The sequence below is a fragment of the Lepisosteus platostomus genome, chromosome 10 (genome assembly GCF_059453375.1).
Source record: "Lepisosteus platostomus isolate fLepPlt1 chromosome 10, fLepPlt1.hap1, whole genome shotgun sequence".
Lineage (NCBI taxonomy): Eukaryota > Metazoa > Chordata > Actinopteri > Semionotiformes > Lepisosteidae > Lepisosteus > Lepisosteus platostomus.
Genome location: NC_142620.1, coordinates 49,080,775 through 49,099,597, shown reverse-complemented (window position 1 = coordinate 49,099,597; position 18,823 = coordinate 49,080,775). Strand labels below are relative to the sequence as shown.

At 36.6% G+C, this 18,823-nt stretch overlaps 1 protein-coding gene across 1 annotated transcript; it reads right to left on the bottom strand.

Annotated features, from left to right (window-relative positions):
• Positions 1-2,047: 2,047 nt before the first annotated feature.
• Positions 2,048-4,965, bottom strand: vma21 (vacuolar ATPase assembly factor VMA21). Its single transcript, XM_088596830.1, has 3 exons — positions 4,810-4,965; positions 3,057-3,166; positions 2,048-2,769 (listed from the first exon to the last, which is right to left on the bottom strand). Exons 1-3 carry the CDS (start codon positions 4,863-4,865, stop codon positions 2,627-2,629), a joined length of 309 nt encoding a protein of 102 aa, XP_088452956.1. The 5' UTR covers positions 4,866-4,965; the 3' UTR covers positions 2,048-2,626.
• Between the last annotated feature and the right edge of the window lie 13,858 nt (positions 4,966-18,823).

The window sequence follows — 18,823 nt, the reverse complement described above, 5'->3', positions numbered from 1 at the left end:
ACCATCTATAAATCCAAAATAGTATAACATCTAAACTCGGATCCCAGTCACTTGGTCCCTCGTCATAAATCCACTGACAGGACCTGAGGGATGCACCAATGAGGAACCTGGCAATTGAGGAAGCTACAATTTGATAATGTCATAACCAATTACCAGCCACGATAATGTGACTAACAGGCTCCTGCACACCAAAGCTCTCCGAAACCCAGGGAACCTGATAACTTATGCGATCACGACCACTATTGTTGTTTGAATGGCATCTGAAACGAGCTTGGGGGGAAAGCAATCGCAGGCCTAAGAGACTGTTCCTTACATGAAATTCTACAAAAGGCTTCCTCTGTAAGAAGAGATGTTTAGCGATGAGCTCCCCGTTGCAACTTCACCGATCACCAAAACATTATAGCTGGACCTCTGTGGACGCCACTGAGTATCAGGGAATACCCCGAATAGCATATACAAAATACAGGTTAGGAAAACTTTGAAGTTTGCTCTTATTTCTCTGTCATATATGTACACTTATTTACTCATGCATTGCTCTTTCACATTTAGTGTATTCTTTTAAATGTATGTGTACGCCGCCATTGTTCTGATTGAAATACAGGTACACCTTGCATTTACTATAATAATTTCTAATCATTCCAGTAAATTAAATCAAATCTCTACACCTCTGATATGTGAAGTATTCTAGAATCCTTTCAATTCAAGCACTTGTTGCTATAAGTATTAAAGAATATTTGGATTTGCTAGTTTCTTTCTACCGGTCTAATAAAATATGAACTACAGTAAAATTCCTTGAAGCAGTTATTTCACAAAAAAGTTCAAATGAACAATTATATTTCACAATAAAAATAACTTGCCTCTGCAACTATTGCTGGCACTAGATAAGGACACAGCATGAAAAAAACATGACAAAACTCTGAAGCCAGCAAGAACGAACTTAGAAAGTTACCTAGTCAGGAAAACAGATAAAGAGATCGTACTTTTCACTTCACACTGGGAGTACGTTTAAACAGATGTGTAACATATTGCCAAGGTGAAGGTTGTTTCTGCAATAGTAAGGGCTCTGCAGTGGAAATTACAATTTATAGGCAACCAAAAAAGATGAAAATGTTTTTTTTTTCATAAATTGTCAAGTAAATTCAAATTACAAATACAATGGTGTTCCTACAACATCATCTTAAGCACCAACCTTACAAGCTTATTATGATGTCCGAACTAAAGGTCTTTAACAGGATCATTTTAAATTGGATTCTATATTTGAGCCATTTCTGCAGCCTTGCCTTAAATAGTTTTATTTTTTTTTTATGGTGGTGTAATAACTGACTCAGCTCATCTACGTTCATTGTGCCAATTTTGTAGATACTACTAAAATGAAACCTCAGGGACCCAGTATGATTCAGATTCTGACTCATCTACATTCTCTGTTAAGCACAATTAAAAGTGCCCTTCAAATGAGCAGCAGATGGGCACTGAAAGGACTTCCACGTCCAGACAGAACAGGCGTCACTTACAGACTGGTGACTTAACCACACCATCATCAAATCCTTTGTCAAGCTTTAACGCATCTACAATCAGAACACTTAAAGGAAGCTCAAAGAAAGTCAGTATAGCTATGAAAAATAGATCTAGATTTTTCTGCAGTACTGCGTTTCTTTGTCATTGAGCATTCTTGAACTTGAAAATGAACTTACTTTTCACCGCCATCCCATCATTTAGTAGGTGTCCAATTGCTTTGTATGACAAGGACATTTTTTCAATTGCCCCATTGTTAAGAATGATCTCCAGCAATACAAGCATACTGCACTTGCTACTATATTTTAACAAAATATGCAATGCACCAAAACATGCTATTTCCACATTTCATGGTCTTATCTCATTCATATAAAAAGTAGCTTTCAGTAAATTCATAGTTTAAATAGAATGTCACACAGTGAGACATATTTTTAAAATGTGGCAATATCTGCGTGTACAACAGGTCATTTCTCACTCTTCTGAGTATGTTGACAGTCATACTATCATCTCGCATTTTAAATCCAAGACTTAAACATTTGTGACCACACATTAATCTCTTTAATAAGCAGAAAGTCTCTGACCATATTCTTTTACATTCATTATGTTCTACGATTTCTAAAGTGCTGGTCAGGGCAAATACAAAACAAGAGCAACACGTCTTCTGAAAACAATTACAACAGGTTAAAAGTGATGACAAACAAAGAGCACTCAATATCTAGGGACACCAAATGTGCTGTCACTTTTATTCATTTCCGCAAGTTTATATGGCTGGATTGGAACTATTTTCCTTTATTTTAAAGCTCTTGAGAGTGTTTAGTCAGCAAAAAAGCACTGTACAGCGTAATAGTAATTTGGTTATGTTGTCGCCATCTGACAAGGTTCAAATTGTGGAAAAACTACAATGATAAAAGTTCTTGGCCTCCCTTCCTTTTCTTAGCATTACCAATATCAACTGCAATGAATTCTCTTTTATCCCCAACAGCGGAAACAGCCTGAAATTATCTCTATAGATCCCAGTCATGCATTGGTCTTCTCCAGCTGCCGGATGTTGTGTCATCTCAGCCTGTCATTTCTCCAGAGTGTAGTGCTCACAGAAAAGCAAACCAAGCACCTCTTAGTCCTGCTTTCCCTCTCTCCACTGCCTTGAGCCTTCGTTCCAAGCAACATACACAAACAAGGCCAGTACCACATGGACCGCCACTACTGCCACAATCGCAGCGTAGAAGTAGCTGTCTTTACTGGACATTCCCATTGAAGCTAGAAAAGGGGGAGGACAAAAAGAGTTTTTTAGATTTGTCTCAAGCGCGTACACATTTATACAAGATGGAACAACAAGTTAAGCCGTTCAAAGGGATAACATACCAGAGCTAAATTAATGCTGAAGAAAATATCTGTATTGTATTTTTTACTCAAAAAAAAAGAAACAAAGAGGACACCATAATGAAGAGTCAAGAGTAAAGCATTTACTTCTGTTTTGAGGCTGTTAAGGTTGACAAAATAAGCTAATTACACTAGAAAGGGGTTGTTTGAGTAAACTCAATTACCTTCAAATATGTAAGCTTTGGAGGCAAAGTACAGCCCAATGGGTAAGGTGACCATTAGGATTGTGAAGAACAGCAGAGTCTTCAGCGCAGACACTAATGAGCCATCATTTCTGAAAGAAGACATTAAGACATTAACATTTTGTAAGCATTACTGTTGTAAGAATGCACCTTTCTTGCCAGGCCATGTGTTTCTAAAGGAAAGAAGTGATATATGATCAAGTTAAGACCTCTGTGGTTCTACACATTAGGTAGAATGAATGGAGTGTTGATTTAGCACTACGGGAGATGGCCACTATCAATACAAACTCATTAGAGTTTACTGCATTTAAAACCAAAAGCCATCATGCCCTAGAACCACATACTACTGCATCAATTTAAAAAAAATCCTATAAATAATTTTTTTGCATTATATGTATTATGTTCGGTTATTGTTTGTTATTTTATTCTATCAATGACTAAAAATACTTTTCAACTCCTGAATCACATATTGAGACAATTTCCACCAATTGTGGTATAACCCTTCTATGTTTGCCACAAACAATTTTCAGGTTGGAAACTAACTGAACGCAGGAACAAAAAGTCACATAAACTAATCTTTCAACTAATTAAGCTAGACTTGTTGGTGAGAGAGGGGACAAAAGCCAGTGTCTCTAGAACAATGTGAAGATGATCATAAGATCAAGATACATCTTGAAAACTAGGCAAAGGGGGGTAGGTGGGGAAGGAGTCCGTCTGATGTAACATTGTATTTTTCAGATATTAGTTCAGTTTTATTTTAAATTAGTAGCTATTTCAGTGTCCTCTAAAGATAATTAAGTCATGCTTTTACCCTGTGGTAAACCAAAAGAAAAGAAACCATGAGTCTGTATGAGATTGTCAAGTATAAAGAATCTGATCTACATTTTACCAACACGAAGGCCCGATTTTATTTACTTAATGTGCCTTGTGTCCCCATTTGGGATAGTCAATCAGGTAATACTGTTTAGGCAAACAAAGACGTCAAAATCATTGGCATTTTCCCAGTGTATCCACATACTAGGCTCATGTACAAAATAGCGTCTGTGGTATAAAAATGAATACAACAAGTTTATAATACTGAAATCAGTCAGATAAGTACCAGGAAAACCATTGCTTCAGTCTTCAGCTCTTTCCCCCCAGCCTAAGAAGAGCAACACAACAGACCCTAGTTAGAAGACCGTGTTTGCAACATAAACACCATGCTTCTGCTATTAAAAAAGACTCGAATACCTTTCTGATTTTGTTTACCTATATTATCATTTAGCATGTGTTAAAGAGATTTAACACGTGGGCATTTGTGTTAAGAGCACTAAAACACTGAAAAAGAGCGACGTATCAAAACTGGTAAAAGATTTAAATCTTACTAAGCCCCTTAGCTGAATTTCCAGTACGTATTATCGTATTGTTACCTTTCATCTGGTTTATGTAAAATGAATGCACATTTTGATTTTGGGTAAAAGCACACCCTGCCGAACACATCCAAATCCTGAAAACACAACTTTCTCATTCTACTAGTATTAAAGCTACATAAAACAGATGCAGCTCTTTCACCTGCACAAGAAACCACTGGGATCACCTTTCTACTGTTCTTTGTAAAGCCGTCGTACAATATTCACAGCTACAGTATACAAAAGAGGCCTATTGTCCTTCACTCAAATGCACAACGTATAACGCACAAGAAAGGTGTACAGCTTTTGCCTTTAATTACTGTTAAAACAAATCTTACGCATCTTACCCTCTGAAATCCTGGGCCGGTGCCGCATTGAGCGAAGTCTTATCAAACCTCTCCATTTCTATATAAAATATCCGACCAAACGTAGCATCAACAAGCGTTGAACTTGCAACACAGGAGACAGAATGCAATCACATGACAAGAGGCGCTTCCGGGTTAGATCACATGATACTTCCATTCGTATACAGTGAAGGTATTACTGTATATTCTCCCTTTTCAGTCTTAAAAAATGTTAATGAAGTTAACGAGTAAGCCGACACATGCAAATAGCATGATTTGGAATCGAAGCGGAGGAAGGTTCATACAAAAGCTATTTCAACGAGAATTAACAGGAATAAAGGTGAACAACGCTTTTCCAGTTGTTCACCTTTACAAAAATGACATTTTCAGGTTCTTCTTACGTTCCATACTTAATATTAAACAATAATATACTGTGTAATATATATATAATATTAAATGTATCACTTTTAAAGTTGAAACTATTCCGTATTTGTAACATATTTAACTGAGCCCGCATCAATGCCTTTAACCATGTGTTTAGTTTATTTATTGTTATTTATGTTTGTAAAGAATTGTAAAGCAAGAATAAAAAATGATTGATCGAACAAATAACACCTGCCCGTAAACCATGTGAATATTACATACTGTGTGATTGCAAGGACCATATTTCTTATGAGATATAAGACGTGAAGTCAACCCCCTCTAGTGGTTATAAGGCAATCTAGAACAATCAAATTCAATTGACAGTATACTGGATTTTAGAAAAACTCTCCAATGCTTTAGAATCTCGGCATATTTGTAAGAATCAAATTCAATATCAGTTTTGTATTATAAATGCAACTATGAGGACTAAAAACCAATGTGGAAGCTACAGAAAACGATTCAGTAATGGGAATGGCAATACTGTGGAAACTCAGGTGTTCCAGCATTGATAAACATCAGCATGCACGTACTGTATCTGTACCACTGGCATGTGCTAAACAAAAACAAAAACATGAAGTAGTATTGATGATGCCAGGGCAGTGATTTGTAGATTTTCTCTGGTTTGCAATAAAAGATTGATCTAAACTGGTGATATAAGGCATTTCTCCTTTTGGGGAAAGATATAAGAGCTAGCAGAGCTAATTTGGCTACATTCACACAGCAGGTTAGTAAAGAGCTATTGAACCTTAACAATGTGGTCTTAATCCATGTTAAAGCATACCTAGATGATGGCAATAAGATACAAGTCATCTGCAGAGTATTTGCCATCCACCTATGTTTTAAACCACAGAGATGTGTATGGACCGGAGTGCTGTTGTAGGGTCAGACAGCAGCAGTGTGAAGTACTGGATGGGGCTTTCAACCATTATGATTGTGGGTTTAGACTCTGAAAAGCACACTGGTGTTCTATCCTTGATAGAAGAACTTCACTCAAATTGCTTCAGTAATCTCAAGTTGCTGTATAAATGTATACACTGAACATTTATTGTTCTGTACTGACAGATGTGGTTAAATAAGGGATTGAATAAAAATTTATAAATCTTGTACTGATGGAAATATTAAATAACATTCTTGAGACTGAAGCCCCTATGATGTGTGGTGCAATTTCACTGAAGAAGACAGATGTTCATTCTTTTCTTTCCAGGTCAGTTCTTTTTTTCATGAAGTTGAAATTGCATTAGTACAAGTGCTTCACTTGTGATGCTGTACAGCTGCCAAAGGAATATGGTTCATCACTATTCATTTTGGTAAAATAGTCTTTGAAAATATATATATATATTTACTAAAACCTGGTCTGATAAAGCACTGAATAATGAACAAGAACATGGGCCAAGCAGTTCATAGATTTAATGAAATAACTAAGTCTTTGTCATTTTCATTTAGTTTGGAAATAAAGTGCTTTTCTTTGCCGAGGACTGAGGTTTTAAAATAATACGATAACATAGCTGTCAGATCACATGTAAGGAAATCTGCATTTTGATTAAGAGCTCAACCTCGGAGGTATTTTATTTCTCCTGTAGGCTTTCAGCAGCTGTGTATCTTCTGGAATTGTAACAAATGCATATACATAACTGATTTGCTTTCTAATTATCTCCTTGTCTTATATATTAACTTCACATTCTGTTACCACACAGGGTATTAAGTTCTTTAGCATTTTTTTTGGCTGGACTCATAGTAAGATTAATGTGTTTTGTCACACTACACCCAGCAAATCTCAAAGGACCCTTTAGAGAAAAGAGGTAATGTCTTTGAGCAGAGATTACTAATATGTTTTATTTCACTGTAGTAAAAGGGATTTAGCACTTAAGCATCCAAAGGTATGCATTGGCAAGACAGAAGCAAAGTAAACCATGAATTACTTAATACCAAAGAACATAAAATTGATGTAGGCACACAGTGGGTTTTACAGCTGAATGGCCAACAAGCCCTTATACTGTAAGCTTTATGTACTTGTGTCATATTGAAACATTGTCTACTCTTTTTTTCTTTGTATGTGAACTTTTTGGCAAATAAAAGGATGAGGGACACCTTCTTAGCTCTGTACAGAAAAATATTGTTTTTAAACAAATTAGCTGACTGGTTGCTGACCACAAATATCTTAATTTGGGTAAGTTCTATACAGTAACCGTGTCACAACAACTGTTGCCGTTGTAGTGCAGAGAAGGAAAATGTACAAAAGTTAGGTAAGAAAGCAGTATGATTAAAAACGGGCATGGATGTCAAAGCAGAGAAGAATACTTTCTGACGAAAACTGTAAAATCAATCATATTGTGATAATGTCTAGTGGGTAGTTTAAATATCTAGGGCCAAGTAACTCATTGGACTAGAAAATATCCTGGTTTCCATGGCATCATGAGGATAATTTCCCCCTGATAGGAACTCCTAGCAATGCTGGTCCCAATTTATACAGCTCGGTGGACTGGAGCAACTAGATTAAAAATACAGTACCTCACTCAAGGAAGGAACAAAAGCAGTGTGAGACTAGGGACCACTATTATACACAGTCCCGAAAATCTTATAAGGGGTATCATAAAAAAGAGGGCACAGTAATACCTTTGAAATACATAAAACCTTTAGAAATTAATTTGCTAGGACACTGAATTACAGTATGCTAGTATAACATTTTGTGTTTCTTTAATTGTTAATGCCTATTTCATTAGAAATAATGTAATCATGTGCTACTCATATGATTGTCTCTGCCTTAAAGTGCATTTCATATGAGCACCACAGGAAATTACACATTACCGCATTTGTAATTCCAGTAAAGAAACACATAATAACTGTAAGGTTTCTTACCATGTGATAAAAAGCAAACCCCTATGTTCTTGTACTTCCTACAGTATGTTTTTAGGGATCAGATCCTAAGTAATTAGTTAGCTCTGAAAGGCATAATTTGAACAGTGGAAGCTCACGAGGAGACTGCAGGTGAACAATGAAGGGGCTTACAAAGGATCCCTAAGGTAATCATGAAACCTATTCATCCTCCTGTCCAAAATCTGAGCAGCCCATAATTAAAACTCCAAGACTCTTAACCCTGACGATTTGACTCAGTCATGCTTTGATTACAGAGCTTGCTCTGCTCTGATATTGAGAATATTTGAAGATTCCTATGGGTTTCTTTGAGCAAATTACGGAAAGGATGCCACTTTCAAGTGCCTTTCTCATTAGTCACTCAGTAAAGAACCGATTTCCATTTCCCCCAATTTCTGGATTATTCACAGTCTTCTTAGGTCCGGGTGGCAAACGAAATGCTTGCTACTTCACAAAGAATAAAACTCCAAATGAAAAATGTGCTATGTATACTAAGGACCGGGCCTAAAAGATTTCACATTCGTAAAAAGGCAGCAATTGTTCTTCACAAGGTGAAATGACAAGAAAGTAAACCATTGTTATTATTCTATCTTAAAAAATGAAAACACAAATACAACAAATATATTGTATGTGTTTTGTGTTTTTTTCAATTGCTGGTAGTTTCTTCCATTAATAGCTTGAGGAAATTCACAACATAGACTATTATATACAGCTATGATATACATAAAATGACCAAATTTATGGTGGAATATTTGTATTTTTTAAATATCATAACATCATATACTTGCCTTAGAATAATTTATATTTGATTTATACATTTAAGACAAACTACAGTATGTCTATTCTTTGCACCAAACCCATTATGTTCCTTCTAAAAGGTAAAGATTTGTCCCAGTTTTATGTCTGAAGCAAGATGTCCTCTAAGATTTGCCAGTATTTGCTCCCAACAGTCTTGATATTATTTCCAGTCCTGGATGAGAACCAGAAGTATAACATAATGTTGTCACCACCATGCTTGGCAGTAGTTATAGTGTTGATCAATTATTGATGCACTAAGTTGTGTTTGAGGTAATGCTTTGTACTGTATATTTAGACCAACAATTTCCAATTGTGTCTTCTCTGTGTAACGAAGCTAGGTAGTGGTGAAAAGGTTCCGATGCAGATGCAGATGCAGATGCAGGAGTCCTTGGAAGGCGAGTAAGCGCAAAACCTGGAGCTGAGTCGTAGTCCGAAGGCGTAAGGTAGGTCAAGATCCGGTAAAGGCACTGGTGGCGAACAATCCAGAACGTGAGACAGGTATGAGGTCGAAACAAGAGCGGCTGGGTCAAATCCGAAAATAGTCACAGGTAGCAAACAATCCAAGGGGCGAGAAGAGAACCGAAGTCCGAAGGCAAAAGGTGAAGTCAGAATTCCAGTAAGGCAAAAGGAAAAGACGCTAGGTTGAGCAACAAGAAGTGAACTCAATACCGAGCAGCGATATGCGGGTAAGGGAGGCTTAAATAATGCAGCCTGCCGCACGGTAAGGCGTCTGATGAGAAATTAACACGTGCGGCGGCGTTTGTAATTAACACCCTGTTGCTGGAACTGATTAGCCCTCTTGGAGGCTGGTCTGGGCCGGTAAGTGGTCGTGACACTCTGACCACGAAAACCTTTTGTAATAACACCCGGGAGCTTGTAGCAAACCCCTGGGGGACCTGAGATGTTTTAATTTCAGTTTCATACATGTCCCTTTTTGTGGAGTGACTGTAATAGTGTTGACCATTGGCCATTTTCTCCCATCTCAGCCAATAAACTTTGTCACTCTTTCAAAATTGCCAGTGGAACCAAATTGGCATCCCTAACCTTTCTCCTTGCCTACTTGATCAGTTTTGAGGAATAGCCTGATCTAGGCAGTGTCTAGTTGCCTTCCATTTTTAATGATTTACTTAACCATATTAAGGGTCCTTGTAATGTTTTTCAGAAAGCAACCCATTTACTCTTTTGTTTTTCAGAAAGCTTCCCTTGTTAGAAGGACAATGGAGTAATACAAGAATTGTCAGTAAAGCCAAATTGTTTTTTTTTGTTTTTTTATTTAACATAAGTAATGGATGATAAGTAAGGCAGTACTACATCATGATTATCTCAGTAGAGATAATCTTTACTTTATCTCAGTAAAGATTTTCAAACAAACAGAAAATAAGGAGAGGGAAAGAGACTCAGTCAGTAATAATGAAAGTATGTAACAAGAAAACATGGACCTCACATATTCCATATTTAATAAATTAAATCCCAATCAACTGTTAAATTCTCACCTAGAGAATTGTTTTTGAAGTTTTCTTCCTTTCAGAAACCAGATGAGAAACAGAAAGCTTTACACTTCTAAAGAATGAATGACTGTATAATCCTCCAAAAATCATATCAAAATATACAGTACAAGAAGTCCAATTACTGTTGGCAGTCACTCTAGCAATTTGAAAAGGTTAATTTTCATGTTTGTACATATTTGCTAACCAGGGTTTTACCCAATTTCTACATTCAGCATTAAATACTACAAATGCATTGCGTTACAACTACTTTACACTTGACTGGGTTTTACTAATTTCTTTTCTTGTGTGTTCATGTTAAATAGGGTCAATGATCAAGCTAATGTGACTGAATGTAGTTACAGTAGTTGTCTTCAAAATGTAATGCAGAAAAACATTTACACGGTTGAAGGAGCACCAAAATACACACATTTATTTAGCCAGATACTGGTTTTTATATTAGAAATTAAATTACCATAAGTGAGATACTTGTAGCTATTATAACAGTATTATTGCTATTTTACAAAGATAGTCTGTGTTTCCTTCCAATAACAGAAGCAATTTTATACTTCAATTGCTGACAAATGTGGTTTTCACATTTGTTTTCTTTTTATTTATTATTACCAACTCAACTGGCCACACTGCCATGAAAGTATGATAGCTACATACTTACTGTAGTAATATTTTCCACACTAAAACCTTTCTACTGTTCCATCATTTTGACAGACCATTTGTTTTCATTAATGTGGACAAACTTAAATGATCAAACCTAAACAACAAACAAATTAACAAGATTCATGAAAGGTGAAAAGAGCCCATGCAGCAATAAATGTAATATATAACATTAGTAATCTGATTTTATACTGAGAGAAATTGATTTTATAGCAGGGGAAAAATGTATTTGTTTATTTAATCTGTATTTCTACCACATGGGATATAATTCTCAATATTCCTAGGTTCTGGGTTCACATTATCTCTTCATAAATAAATGATCTTAATAAATGATCTTCATTACTATTTCTGAATTTGTGTTGTGTGGTGAATTTGTGTTGGCTCTTATGAAGCATAATGATGAGCAGGACAAACGTGACAGTACTACTGTAAGTCTCAAATGGGCAGACATACAGTATCTGGATAGCAGACATATGGCCCACACAGCACCTGCAGAAATTTTAGAGATACAATCCTAGATAGTGTCACAATATTTTGAAGATATTCATTTGACGTAAAAGTTCTCTATTAAACCTTGTAAAGATTTCTGAAAGTGCAAATAAAGTACTGTACTATTCATTTTCCCCTAAAAGCAAGAACACTATTGTTTGTTTGAGGTCTTACACGTTTTACATTATTACAGTAGTTAACAAGAGAAACAAATTTAATAAAATGTATAAAAATTCTAAGAACACTGCTGCATTGATGAACTGTTTTGTGTGAAGTAAGGAGCTTTTTATGTTCAGCTATGATGGACACTCCTTTTTTGTAGCACAAATCCCTTTGGAACAGCAAAAAACAGGTATGAAAATACGTTTCATTATAGCGATAATTTGGACACTGGGTATTTGTAAATCAAGAGATGGGTGTATTTACATACAATATGTTTGACGTTTTAATCATTCTTCATATAAGGAATTTTCTCATTATGAAAAAATAATGGATTCCGTAACTTTATTCATTCAATTTCAGACTCTTTAGATACTATAATATAAATATTTTTTCATTTGTCAAACATAAAAATAGCTATGAGAATTAAAACAGCAACAGGAAACTTTGCTGGAGCTCTACATTTCATGTGTTTATGTTCTTGCTATTCACTTTACAGAACTATTCGAAGTTGTTTAGAAACTTACCAGCTACATGCTCATATGTTGTGATCTCTCGAGAAATTGCCTGACGCTAGGAAAAGTACAATCATTCACCCAGTTTGACTATGACAGTATTGAATGGCAGCAATCAAGGATTGGCAGACCATTTATTGGTGTATTTAGTGCCTTGTAAGCAACTGTCATTTTTTCATTTGATACAACTTGCTTGCTGTTGTTAGTACTGCAGAAATTCAAGGCTTGTCATTTACCTAAGAAGGCTCTTAAGATGCCTAATGATAAAGTTGTGCAGTTCATGAGCTCCCAAGTTTGGAAGACAAAGGCTACTCCCTTTGACCCATCCATTTTAGTATATTTAGTACAAAATGATATTAAGTGCAGTGCAAACTGTTTATGTGTCCTTGATGGATTAATAACTGACAGTTGTATCAAGTATTAATCCATGCTAATTTCATGTAATCATTAGAACAAAATACATATTTATAACTGGTGATTTAACCCAGTCTATTCAGTGACCACTGTCAATCAGAATCAGCTGAACCTTTGAAATATCAAAAAAATACCCACTGGCATTAAATCTGTGAACAACATTAGAGTTTGAGCCTCAGAGGCCATTATATCTTCAGGATGGGGGTTTATTTTTTGTTTTGTAAAACTACATTTTTTGTTTTACAAAAGTTTTTTAACTCCTTCAGCTTTTTGAATTGTTAGTTCGGAAATCACCTTGGCTCACAGCTTTAAGCTCTAACCGAGCACCATGGGTGGGGCACGAGGACTGTGCACACACTCCTCTAGTGCACCTGTTATTGAGCTGCTGACAGTGTGGCACAAAGTGCCATACAGATTCTCTGCTATGACTGGTAGAGTGGTCTGCACCAGTATTAGAATCAGTGATGATACTATAAAATAGCACGTTAGAGGTCGCTGTTGTGTGGTTAACCATTGCTCACCCAAGTGGATTCCATGAGGCCACCTGGGGAACCTTGCTTAATCCGAGTTAATGCTACAGCCCCGACTTGAACTACCAGCGTCTTGACTATAGGGCTCAGCCTGCTCTCAGAGCATGTGCTTTTACTGGTTGAACCACTTGAGAGCCTCTATGCTGGGAGCTTTTTAACGAAGTGCCCAGGATGAGATCTTTCTACGTAGACTCCTTCACTCGGCTGTTACAGACACAAAGCTTTCCTCTGCCTCCCAGGACAAGGGCTGATTTTTGCACATGGGTGTTCAAAAGTGAGAGGACAAAAAGTGGTTGGAGTGGATTCAGGCTGGCAGAGAAATGAGAAAGCAGAGAAAGTGAGGGTTAGGAATTTGTCAGAAGATTGATCTAGCTCCTTAAAACGCTCAGTTTGGCTCTACTGTATTTAAAATTAAACAAATCAAGGTTGGCCAATAAAGGTAAAATTCTACATAATGCACGAATTAAAGGCTTTTAAATTAAACAACCTATATACCTGTAGCTAGGATTACGCACAGAATTTCAAACATTTTCTAAACAGCAGGAAATTCTAAACCTACGGTGAGACATATTTTGTTTCATGTGCCTTTTGCATTAATCATGTCATGCGGAGCTACAATTATATGCAATGAAAGGGGTTTACAATGAGAAGTAATCTAACAGTACTTTTAATGGGACAAGAAATAGGACATTAACAATGAAATGTCTTGAGATAAGAGAATTAGAAAAAGAATTGTAAGAGCAGGGCTATTAAATGTTCAATTCATTTGTACTGTACTCCAAGCTTGTGTTTGTCTAATTATGGCTGTCTGAAGACATGCATGCAGAACTGTAGGATTAAAATAAAAATACTCTATAACTTCAGCATGATGTTTTTGTTTTCTGCAGGGAAACACAAAATACAGGCTTAAGTTTTAAAGCTTTAAGCCAAGTTGTTGTGAGCCTTGTATAATACTCAGAGAATATCCATCCAAAGAAAAAGCTGCATTTTTCTACATTTGAAATCTGCTTTTCTTAAATAATAACACACATGTGTGCATACTTCGTTTGCTGAAAAAAAAGGAAAAATGAGAAATAACAAGAAATCCTCAATATCACAATTCTCACATTAACATGTCCGTGTATATTCTGTAATTGCAATTTGTTTTCTGAAGTTGCATGTTTCTTATATTGAACAATGAACCCTAGATGGCGCTGTTTGTCAGCTCTGCCCTTCTTTATTTGCTCTTGATACTAAGTTTAAATCCGTTTTTAGTGAAACTGAACGACCTCACTTGATTTAAAAGTTTCATTCTGAACATACTGCACTGAGCATACAGCAACATTCTGAGAGCTGAACATACAAAACATACATACACACCAGTCCTCCAAAAAAAGGTAATTTACTTATACTACAGATGTCCTCTATTTAAAATCAGAACTTTACTGTGAGATTTTTGTGAACTAAAGTACTGTATATTATCCAAAAAATAACAAAAACAGATATAATTTTTCAAGTTTTTACAAAAAAGAAAAGAAATTGAACATACTGTAATTTATTGGTGCAGAATAATATGGAATACAGCAAACAGTAATAAATTCATTATTTAAGCAATAGTGTACAGAGTATGGTGCATGGAAATTCATTTAAACAATTCTCAAAGATGCCTTTCTCAGTACTTTTTATCTACCATTCTGACTAAGAACTTTGTACATGTAACATCTACAGAACCAGGCTGAACAATCTCATCCAAGATCAATCAGATCAAACCTGTAATCAGGTACATTGTCTACATTCCAAATATACCAGAACAGCCCTAGGTTACTGTCTTCACAACTTCTTGAGAGCATACAGTAAGACAATCCATAATAGCACAGTCACATAATTATTTCATTATAGGAATCCTGAAACACTCACCAGAAATAAAAGATTCAATGTAAATAAGTCGATAATTAGAACGTTAACCCTTTATTATGGGAGCCCTCTCACTATTACATTGTAAGAAAACCTGAATATCTCCATGTAACAGTGGAATTGCTATCATTTTTAAATGAAAATACACAAATTTTAATAAAGTGCTCCAGATCTCAAATCTGAGTCACATTAATCTAAATCTGTTAGATGTGTCATACTCCTTGGGCTCAGGCATCTTGGGAAGACTTTTAGGAGAAGGAGATGTGGTAATATGAAGATGGGGTTGAGTTATAGGACTTAAAGGAAAAAGAAGTTATAGAAAAAAAAGTCTAAGTTAATATGCAAGGAACAATATCTTTTTATGCTCCATACCTCAAGAAGACATTTGTGAGAGACTGGTGTGGTTTTTAACGTAACCTAAACACAACCTAAAAAAATCACGTTTTGAAATTCATATGCCAGTCTTTTACAGTTATTTAAAAGGTTAAACAACATTCAGTTACCTGTTAATTAAATTGAGAAAAAAAATTGGATAGAGAAAGAACTAATGAGTTTGCTTTCCGTTCATCCACTTTCTAACCTCTTCATCTAATTCAGGGTCATGGGGCAGCTGGAGCCCATCCCAGCAAGCAACAGGCTCAAGGTGGGGAACATGTCGGATGGGACATCAGTATATCACAGGGCACACACAGACACACACACAGACTCACACCAGGGCCAGTTTCCCCAGAATCCAATTAACCTACAAGTAAGTTTTTGGACTGTGGGAGGAAACCAGAGGACCCAGAGGAAATCCACACAAACAGGGCCGAACGTACAAACTCCAAGCAGATGACATCTCATGACCAGAATTAATCCTATGACACCAGTGGCCTGTTGTGTGCTTTCTAACAATCTAATTATAGATTGTCTAAAAAAACCAAAAGATGAGAATATAATATTTTCTTCTCAAGGTTGTTTTTTATCATTTCGAGTTATGGCAACCCTAAAACAAACAACAGTATAGAACTGCTTTCAAGCAGGATTGTACTGTGTCAGTATACCATTGCTCAATAGTGTGGCCATAAAACTGTATGTACAATCTTTTACAGTTTAAAAGATAAAACTGTATTAAGGGAAGCATTAAGAAGCCAATGACATCAAAACAGATAGTTTTATGATCCAATTGGTTGGGTAGCTGAGGGGTTTTGCCGTGTAATTTTAGTTTTTATCTTGTACAAAATCTGATTTCCTGGTGCTTTTACTCTGTGGCTGAAAAGTGGTTAGCAAAAGGGCAAGATGAAGCAGAAATTCACATTTCTTCCCATCGAGATGGGTCAATAACAGTTTACAATGTTATATAAGTCTTGTTTCCAATGGCAACAGACATTGACTTGAATTTGCTTTCTTCACTGCATGCGACTTTTTGCTTTGCTGTTGTACAGAATGTGTCCACAAGCTGCCTGTTTGCCTATTATGACATCTTTATAAAAAAAGTCCTCATGCTTTCTGCTATTACTCTACAATACAAAATAAGAAGACACCACCGGCCCATTTGGTTGCTCAGAACTTATTGAAACCTACTGTACAAATATGGACAAATATAGACAAACATCTATTTTAGACAAAGTAGAGCATTTTTGTATTTTGTCTCAGTGTAGTCTTTCACAGTATTTTTGAGTTTGGACTAGAATTATTCAAATTAAAAAGCCTGGACAATTGGGGTGTTTTGGGACTTTTGACTTGTATGCAGCATTACTGCTACTGTAGTAATAACCTGAGAAACCTAAAACTAAATTAAACAGAATATGTGTTCCTTTGAGAAAAAAATTGGATTTGCATTTATCCCAATAAATCCAAAAGGAGCTCTAACTAATCTTAAACAAATGCATGCTGTGTTTCATTGGACCAGTGCTTGCCAAAAACAATGGTCCATTTCAGATAGTAGTCATGCTTTTGATGTTGAAATTCCAACGATATAAAGAAACAAATCCAAGTATTTATCTCCAACCATGACATTATCAGAGCATGGGAAACGTCTAAATGAAACTGCAAAATAATGGTTTTATATGGGCTAATACTCTGCATGGTGTACTGTATGAAAGCCTCATACCGTATCTTCACAAAAAAAGCTGTTGTGAGGTCTTCTTTCCCTATATCCCTGGCCTAATAACCAAAAAGTTTTTAAGCCTCAGTTAACCAGTGGTTTATTTCACAACTTGAGATAGATCTCTGACTAAGCACTGACAAGCAGGATAGGGGCTGCTTAAGCTTTTCCCCCTAGCAACTCAGGCTGGAACATGGTGAAAGCTATAGTAATCACTGATTGCCTTCGAACCAAGGAGACTGGGGTTCACATTAACTCTCCCCTCAACAGTTAGTTCAAAGTTTAACTCAGTATCACTGTCTGATTAGTGTAATTGGAGAAGCGTGAGATAAAATTTATTCCCTTACTGCTTAAAGACTGCTCAATTCTTGCTTCAGCTACTGTACAACGCTAAGTAAATCATTTTTGAAGAGAACATAAAAATGAAACAGTTTGAGTGAGCTGTCCTTGTTGGCACTTTTTTAAGAGAGCTGGCTTAAGTGTGTGAAATAGGAAAGTCTTTTGAATATCAAGTGGAGACATGGATATTGACAGAATTAAATTGATGACTAATAGGAGTTATCATGCTCTGCGAAAGCAAGAGTGAACTTGCACATTCCTAAAGCCTACACAAAGGCCTTCTATTCTCAGTGTTCCACTTTAGTTCCAGGACCTGGAGAAATAGAGATAAAATTTAAAAGAAGATAAAAACACCAAAAACGAAATGACTGGCATTGCAGCATTTAAGAACAAAACTACTGTATGATTATTCAAGTGGAACTTTTGAAGGGTTTCTGAAGTTTCCTCTTTTACCTGGAGGTACCCGAATTTTGCAACTACAGAGCTGTGACAATGTAACAGCACTCTCAATATGATTTTCTGACCGTACTTGATTAAGACATTCACCAACACATCAACCTGTAACATTGTTCAGAGGGTTTTAAAGGAGATCATCCTTATTAAGCATGCAGTTGCATGAGAGAGAGAGAGAAGCGCTAAGTGGTGGAAGGGTCAATTTACAGAAGCTACCGACCTTTGGTGATGCCATACCCTATTTTTATGAGACTCTTACTCATAAAAATACAAAGGACGGAGAAGGTAAAAGGGTCTACACGCTATGTAGACGTTATGTAGACCTAATGACCTCTGATCATAGGCTATTGACCTCTGATGATAATAATAATAATAATAATAATAGCTTACACTTACTGTATATAGCGCTTTTCTGGACACTCCACTCAAAGCGCTTTACAGGTAATGGGGACTCCCCTCCACCACCAGCATCCACCTGGATGATACAACGGCAGCTATAGTGCGCCAGAACGCTCACCACACATCAGCTATCAGTGGGGAGGAGAGCAGAGTAATGTAGCCAATTCACAGAGGGGGATTATTAGGAGGCCATGATTGGTAAGGGCCAATGGGATTTTTAATGACCACAGAGAGTCAGGACCTCGGTTTTACGTCTCATCTGAAGGACGGCGCCTGTTTACAGTATAGTATCCCCGTCACTATACTGGAGCATTAGGACCCACGTGGACCGCAGGGTGAGCGCCCCCTGCTGGCCCCACTAACACCTCTTCCAGCAGCAACCTTAGTTTTCCCCAGGAGGTCTCCCATCCAGGTACTGACCAGGCTCACACCTGCTTAGCTTCAGTGGGTTGCCAGTTGTGAGTTGCAGGGTGATATGGCTGCTGGCCATAT